The 8,784-nt window shown below is 35.6% G+C and overlaps 1 protein-coding gene across 1 annotated transcript; it reads left to right on the top strand.

Moving 5' to 3' along the window:
- LOC105172077 (putative pentatricopeptide repeat-containing protein At1g12700, mitochondrial) lies at positions 1,212–3,096 on the top strand. The gene is made up of 2 exons (XM_020697246.1): positions 1,212–1,396; positions 1,545–3,096. Exon 2 carries the CDS (start codon positions 1,546–1,548, stop codon positions 3,094–3,096), a length of 1,551 nt encoding a protein of 516 aa, XP_020552905.1. The 5' UTR covers positions 1,212–1,396; position 1,545.

The following is an 8,784-nucleotide window of genomic DNA, read 5'->3' as shown; positions in this document are numbered from 1 at the left end:
TAACTAAAGATGAGGAAAATAATTGAATAATAATAGAAGTTGTTGAGATCCCAATATAAATAATAAATTCTTTTAAGTAGGAATGAAGCATGAGGTCATGTGGCAAATAAATTAGCATTTGAAAAATCATCACATTTTAAACAATTTTGCTTAATCCCCTTTGACTTTAAGTTGATTGTGTTTTGATTTTTACATTTAGTTTTACTTCTTTTAATTGATAAAGAAATAGTATAAGAATAGATAAGTGTAATTCTAAGAAAATCTGTAGTAAAACCTACCATTTGAATGATGTTATTATTATAAATTTAAGGGTATTGATTCTCATAAAGTTTATCATAACTATAAATACATTTTTATTTTTTGAAAAATTGTAAATATTCTCTAAAATTACAAATACTCTAACAAATATCTCCTTGTGACAACTCGTTGTAGAAGGGTATTTGTAGTTTTAGGGAGATATTTGTAATTTTTTAAACAGTGATAGTAAACAAGATTCTAATTTATTTTCTCAAGAATTGTAGAACTTAAAGAAAAGAATAATTGCAATTGTGAACATATTAATAAGATAATTATTACTTGATTCTAAATGTATGATGGGTTGTATCTATTCTTAATAGCATGTTTATTAAATATTTTGTAAAAGGAAGAGAGAGTACTACCAAAAAAATTTATTTTTGAGTCTCAAGAACTTTTAATAACAGTATAATAGAATAATTATTAATTCATTGTTAAGTTGACTTCAAAACTTGCTTTTCTAAAACTTGGAAAATGTTCATTCAAATCTCTCGCGAATATTTCCTAAGTGACCCAAAAAATAATAAAACTGTATTGATAAAAATGTATTTATGAATGTTTCTTTAATAAGTTTTAATTAAAATCTTAAAGTTTTATTTAATATGAAGTACTGTTTATTAAGAAAAAATGACGAAAATTAAAATACTGACAACAACTAATCAGATTTATATGAAAGAATTTAAACTCTCAATTACTACCTAAATTAAGTCGATTTAAAACTATTTTAGAGAATAAGGGATTTAAAACTATTTTGAGTGCACTTCCAGAAACAACGGTTAATATAAAGTATAAAAATATATTTGATACCAATATTGTTTTGTTAATGCGAAAAATATTTCATATACTTAAGTTGTCAAAATGTATTGATAAAAATGTATTTTACGAATGTTTCTTTAATTAAAATCTTTAAGTTTTATTAATATAAAGTACTGTCTATTAAGTCGCTGTCTCTGTTGATTCTCATTTTTCTATCACCTGCTCACACTTTATGAGTAGCTAAAGAGCACACTCTACACTTTAATCCCATTCTTCAATTCTGTGAAGTAGATGAGAGTTTCTACAATGGCTCTTCTTCGTAGAGGTTTTGCTGCAGAAAAGAGAGGTACTGTAATTTCTCCACTCTCTTTTCTCTCTTCATCTTTTCATAATTTCAGCCATAAGGATATGCCCTTTTCTCCAAACCCCAGAATGGATTTCAGTTGTATTCATGGTGTAGATGATGCTGTTTTCTTGTTTCGTCAAATGCTCAGAATGCGCCCACAGCCTTCTGTTGTTCAATTCACCAAACTGTTGAATGTTGTTGTCAAGATGAAACAATACCGTGTTGCCCTTAATGTATTCAACGAAATGCGTCAATCGGGTGCCCCTGTAAACGAGTATACATTGAATATCGTGGTTAATTGCCATTGCCTTCTCAATCGAGTAGACTTTGGATTTGCTGTCTTGGGCAGTTTCTTCAAGTGCGGTTACAAGCCAGATGTCACTACTTTCAACACACTTATAAAAGGGCTCTTTTTAGGTGATAAAGTCGTCGAGGCAGAAAAATTATTCAAAAAGTTATTGACGCTGAAACTCTGTGAACCTAATGAAGTTACTATTCTTACTGTGATAAATGGGCTATGCAAAGCTGGACACACTCTCACTGCATATGATTTGCTTCGGTTATTTGAAAAGACAAGCTTCAAACCTGATGTTTTTTCTTATAACTCAGTGATTGACAGTTTGTGCAAGGATCGTATGGTTGATGATGCGCTCCAGCTCCTAGCCAAAATGATTGACAAGGGCATTTCACCTGATATTGTCACATATAGTTCTATACTTCGGGGTTTGTGTAATTTCGGCAGATGGAAAGAGGCGAAAGACTTAATTACTAAAATGGTGGATCACAAGATATCTCTAAATGTGATTACTTTCAATATATTGGTGGATGCATTTTGCAAGGAAGGACTGGTCAAAGAGGCTGAGGATGTTGTTGAAATTATGATGCAAAGAAACATTTTTCCTGATGTTGTCATGTACAATACTCTCATAGATGGTTACAGCTTGGTTGGGCAAATTGATAAAGCAAGACAAGTATTTGACTCCATGCCAGGTAAAGGTTTGAAGCCTTCTATCGTCAGCTATAACAGCTTGATCAATGGATATTGCAAGAATGGAAGGGTAGAGGAAGCTTGGGGCCTTTTCCTCGAAGTTCCTTGTAAAGGGTTGGATTACAATGTAGTTACCTATAGCACCATGCTACAAGGATTATTTTGTGCAGGTAGATGTGCTGATGGATTGAAGCTTTTCAAAGATATGCACGCTCAGCAACTAATTCCCGATGTAGTGACTTACAATACCTTGTTGAATGGCTTGTGTATGAACAAGCAGATTGTTGAAGCATTTTCTTTCCTACACATAATGGAAGAACAAGGTGTTCATCCTGACATAACTACATACGGTATACTCATCCATGGATTGTGCAAGGATGGAAAAGATGAGATTGCAAGAGATCTTTTCAATAGCCTCCCTTGCAAAGGTTTGCGACCTAATGTTCAATTATATAATATCATTATTGGTTCACTATGTCAAGGAGGACATGTAGAGGAGGCAAAACGTTTGCTTGTGGAAATGGAAAAAGGTGGTTGTGCACCTGATAATGTGACATATAACGTCTGTATCCAAGGTTTGCTTAAAAGAAGGTTGCTTGCCGAGGCAAAGACGTTCTTGGATGAAATGTGCAGACAAGGATTCTCACCCAATGCAACTGTTGTATCTATGTTGCTTGATCAACTTCAAGACAAAGGTTGGAGATACTGTTGAAAGGAAAGTACTGATAACTGCTAATGTCTCATGTATGCTACAACATATTAATTTTTATTCAACAACTTTAATTATGGCCCTAGCTACTTTTTTTAAAAGCTTTTTAAGTAAATAGTATAGAAATTGTTCAACTTGTGCAATAACTTTTACTTTTAGTTGTTAAAACTGATATAGTTTTAACAAATATTTTTGGACTGTTTTTATCTTTTTGTATATGATTTACATAATAGTGTTTGTTTGTTTGTTTTTCATAAACGAAAGAAAGAGTCCGATGCAGGATTTTTTGGGGTTCCCCCTCATCTTCATATCATACAAAATCAAACTAAAATTTCGGGACACAAAATTCTATTTCGATACTATTTTTTACCTAATTAATCAATTTTTAAGAAAAAAGTCTGAGATTGATTAGAATAATAAAATTTAGTTTTTCTTTAATAATAAATCTGATATTTAATTTGATATTTTTTTATATATTTCTTACTTATTGTATTGATATATAATTGTAATATAATATATACACATATGGACAATTTACCTCACGCAAAAGCTATTAATCTCTTTGTTTTCTATCTTATCAGGGTAATAATACAAGCATTGTAAGTTTCAATAACTTCTATAATTGTAAATGAGAACTTAACTTCCACTATGTACTCTGGCAGGCAGTCCTATCATCAAAACTTTAGGTGTTGTTAGCCCTCACCAAGATATGGAAAACCAAGGAGCGTGTTTTCAAACACCCTCATCAATGCCTCAGATTAGCATGTCCAAAAGTTTTTGATACATCTGAGCATTTTCCTTCTTAGAAAGTTGGCAATTCCCCTAGGCCTTCTTCCTTGCATCTTTCAGCTTGGCCACCTCACCACCTAGCAAAGCGCTCCACCCGATCCTCCAATCTCTTCATCTATCTATCTGAATGGAGAAGAGGAGACATAACCTAGAGGCGGGACAATATCTCACACAACACTATTGTCACCTAAGGGATACGCAAAAAGACAGACAACTCAATACACGAGATCAAGAACTCATACAAAAATTAAAGGAAAGAGCGTGAGATACCATACTGACATAGTAAGACAACATGCCAGTCAAGTCCTCCCTAGAAATAGAAAATAGGGTGTGCTTGTCCCCTAACATCAAAACCCCCTTAAAAACTCCGAGAATAATCCGGACTCCCCCCTCACTCCCGCACGAGGGACTGCTAAGTATAAAGGGCCTAGTCAGGGGAGAAATGTTAGCACCTAGGGGAGGAATCCCATGTATCCCAAGGGAGAGGGGTGTAGGAGTAGGAGGGGTGGTGGTAGAGTGAGTGACTACCTATAGAGAAACTCTGAATGAAGGCTAGTTAGAGGAGTTGCCCTTGGACATCTTTAAGAAACCTTCAGGGGTGGAGGTCGAGCAGTTCCCTCAGGAGTCACTGGAAGATGGGGTCCCTCTAGTTGGTCGAGAAGAAGGGGTTGCCGTCAGACGACTTCTTGGATTGCCCTAATGCTCTCTCGCAATAATTTTCTAAACATGATTCGCTCTAAAAACTATATAAAACCATTAAGTTGGACCACAAGTGAGAAAAATGCAAGCATAGAGGAACAATATTGAAAGTAGCGGCACCCAGGGGCTTCTCCAATGAGACCTTCTTAGGGCTCAAACCGAACTGAGAGAGAAACCCCCCATCCATTAATCCCCTACAGTCATAGGGGTCAGGGTTAAGGTCCTATAAGAGGGTGGTGAGCCTGCAATCCTTTCCCTTATAGATAAAGAGGTGATGGGAGGGAGTTCATAAATTCACTAGCGAGTAAAAACCCAGCAAATGGGACGAAGAACATAAAAGAAACTACCCCTTCAATTGTTTGGAACATTATGGGCAAGAAGAAAGCAAACCCCTCATCGAGGGAAGATGTGAAAAATGTCAGGCTCAAATCTCTTTAATTGAAAACAAGTATAAAAAAGCTCTGCTCAAAACGATGAATACCATTAAACCAAAAAACCATGTAATTACCAACCAACAGAAATGAATTAGGCTTCAATTAGTTCAGGAGAACTCGAAAATTTTGGGCAAACTCTTCAAAGAATTGAGGAATGAGGAAATGAAAGCCAACCTTAAATTCTCCAATGAGACCTTCTTGGGGCTCAGACCGAACTGAGAGAGAAACCTCCTGTCCATTAACTCCCTATAGTCATAGGGGTCAGCGTTAAGGTCCTCTAAAAGGGCAATGAGCCCTGCAGTCCTTTCCCTTGTAGACAAAGAGGTGATGGGAGGGAGTTCGTAAATCCACTAGCGAGGAAAAACCCAGCAGATGGGACGAAGAACATAAAAGAAACTATACTCTATTATTAAAAAAGAAAAGAAAAGAGAATTGACAATGGAACTAAGTTCCAAAGTAACCAATGCCAAGATTTTTTTAAGAAAGAAGGTATAATCCATCAAATTACATGTATTTACACACTACAATAAAATGGAATAGTTGAAAGAAAACACAAATGTCTTTTACAAGTAGCAAGATCACTCATGTTTCAATCAAACTTGCCTAAGATGTTTTGGACTGATGCAATCTTGACTGTGACCTATCATAAACAGAATACCTACACCTCTTGTAAGATGGAAAACACCCTACGAAATACTATATAACAAACCTGTGAATTACAACCAATTTAGAACCTCTAGATGTTTGTGTTTTGCAAATACACTACCTAACAAATCAAAATTTGACCCTAGAGCCTCTAAATGTGTTCTACTAGGATATGCTAATAATCAAAAGGGATATAAACTATATGATTTAACCAAAGGAGTAGTGATAATATTTAGGGATGTTACATTTTAGGAAAGTGTATTTCCATATGTAGGTCAACAAACAGATCCAATTACCTATTCCACACCAGCCTTAGGTCCTGAAATTGAATACTTAGATCAAAGTGTTACTAGTGAAGAACAAACTGAACCTGTAGAAAGTCCAGCAAACATACCTTGGGATCAAGATGTTGAAACACAACCTGAACATAATACACAACTTAGAAGATCTTCTAGGATTACTTCAAGACCTATTAGATTCCAAGACTTCATATGTTCACAATCATCTGAACAAACTGACATACCAATAGTTGTTCATACTACAGATATGCACTCTTGTTTCATCACTGCTTCATCACATGAACAAGAGCCTAGGTCGTATACACAAGCTGTTAAAAGAAAGGAATGGAAAGATGCTATGAATGCTGAACTAAATGCATTAGAAAAGAATAAAACATGAGAAATTGTAGTACTATCAGAAAACAAGAAAGCAACAGGTTGTAAGTGGATATATAAACTTAAACTTAATTCGGATGGATTCGTTGAGAGATATAAATCTAGATTAGTAACTAAAAGGTACAATCAAATACTTGGAATAGATTATTTGGACAGCTTTTCACCTGTAGCCAAAACAGTGACAGTACGAATTCTATTAGCAGTTGCAACAAAGCTTAGTTGGTATGTGCATCAATTGGATATCAATAATGCAGTTTTATATGATTTTCTAGATGAAGAGTTGCATATGCAGGCACCAGAAAGCTACACAATACCTGAAGGCCATGTATGCAAGCTGAAGAAATTAATATATAGGCTAAAACAAGCCTCTAGAGTCTACATAATGAAATCATGATTTACATCTAAATTAGAGGCTTATGGTTTTGTTCAATCTAAATATGATTATTGTTTATTCACTAAAACCACTTCAGCTGGCCTTTTTTGCCTTCTTGTGTATGTAGATGATGTTTTAGTTGCGGGTCCTTTAAAGCATGAAATTGTAGAAATAAAGGAATATCTAGAGAAGACATTCACTATCAAAGATCTGGGCACAGCTAGATACTTTTTGGGGCCTGAGATTGCTAGATCAAAAGTAGGTATGTCTCTCACACAAACAAAATATATAAGAGACATTGTAAAAGATGTAGGGCTGGATCAAGCCAAGGCTGCAGCTACACCTCTACCATTAGGTATTAAATTAAGTGCATATGAAGAAGAACAACTAGAGACTCCAGAAATTTATAGAAGGTTGTTGGGAAGGCTGCTTTACCTAGGCTTCAGCAGGCCAGACATATGTTTTGCTACTCAGCAGCTGAGCCAATTCATGCAGCATCCTTGTAAGCAACATTGGAATGTTGTCGTTAGTACTTGAAAGGGATCATTCATAGAGGCCTGTTCTTCCCAGCAAGTGAAAGCTTTGAATTGATATCTTACTGTGATGCTGATTGGACGACATTCAAGGATACAAGAAGATCCTTGACTGGATTTTGCATATTTTTGGGAGGTAGCTAATTTCATGGAAGACAAAGAAGCAGACAATCGTGTCACGCTCCACAGCAGAAGCTGAATATAGAAGTATGGCCTCTGCAGCTTGTGAATGAACTTGGATATACAACATACTTGGCGAATTTCAAATTCAGATTCCAACCCCTATTCCTTTCTTATGTGATAATCAAGTTGTACTACATATCACAACAAATCCTGTGCTTCATAAAAGAACAAAACACTTAGAGATTGATTGCCATATAGTACGTGATAAATACAAGCAAGGTTTTCTAGCCCCAGCACATGTATCCTCCAAAGAACAAGTAGCTAATATTTTTACTAAGCCACTTCCAGGTCCAAGCTTTGCCTCTCTTATTTCCAAGTTAGGACTCATCAACATTTTGACAAGTCCAACTTGAGGAGGGGATGTAAAAATGAAAGGCAAAGCTCGTTTCCTAAGCTCCTGAAATCTGCTGCAGTTGAAGGAATATAGAAGAAAGGAGGAAGAAGTACAGTAAAGTCGTCATCGCATTTCTCATCAGAATTACGTTTTCTTTTGCACTTAAGTGAAAGTGCGTCATAGCCGTTGGTTATTTCTGCGACTTGTAAAGCGTTATCTCGCTTTGATTAGTAAATGAGTTAGTTAGCTTCTCTTCATATGTTTAAAAGTCTGGTAGCAGACTTCTTCTTCAACAACATAAAGCTGTTGTAACTTCAAACTGATTCTTGAAAGTTCAATTTCTTTTATCAAATTCAACATAGCTTCTCTGCATTTTATTGTTCAAATTTCTAAAATGATGTGCTCCACCTCCTAGCCAAAATGATCGATAACATATAGTACAGTGGTTCAAGGTTTGTGCAACTTCGGTAGATGGAAAGATGCCAAAGACTTAATTAGTGAAGGTATATATATTTTTTCGAAACAAAATCAGATCATGTGCAGGTCACATTACCCTGATTAACAAATAGTTCAAATAGTAGATAATTTATCAATTTAAACAAGAATCTCTTGGCGCACTTGTTAGAGTAAGTAAAAACACAGCCCCTTGCATTAGCTTTTGGATGTAGATAATAGGCATTATTTAGCAGTGTTATTCCACAAGAAAGTGAAAAACAAAAAAGATACAACACAGTAAGTCAAACAACATAGTGATCCGAAACAGTACCATCACTTAATGCAACCTCTGTTGCTAACTGAGGTTCTAATTACGAATCCAAATATTTGGGATCAACTTGCGGACAGTCGACGTCGGCCTGCTCCTGTGAAAGTGGATTTTGCCCGTCTTGATGCTCTCAGGGCAACAATCAACGACATTCCCTTGGCAACATGGGATTGGTGTTGGATCTGCGGCTTCTACTGTTGTCATAGTTACAAGGAGAAATACAAAAACACAGACCAAGATTTTGTTGGCCATGGTGAGCAAGTT

Source organism: Sesamum indicum, linkage group LG10 (assembly GCF_000512975.1).
Source record: "Sesamum indicum cultivar Zhongzhi No. 13 linkage group LG10, S_indicum_v1.0, whole genome shotgun sequence".
In the NCBI taxonomy this organism is placed as follows: domain Eukaryota; kingdom Viridiplantae; phylum Streptophyta; class Magnoliopsida; order Lamiales; family Pedaliaceae; genus Sesamum; species Sesamum indicum.
The sequence above is the reverse complement of the archived record's forward strand: the minus strand, read 5'-3'. Positions and strand labels throughout refer to the sequence as shown.

Excerpts from the sequence above, each read along its gene's own strand:
- LOC105172077 (XM_020697246.1), top strand. The coding sequence starts at position 1,546 with ATGCGCCCACAGCCTTCTGTTGTTCAATTCACCAAACTGTTGAATGTT.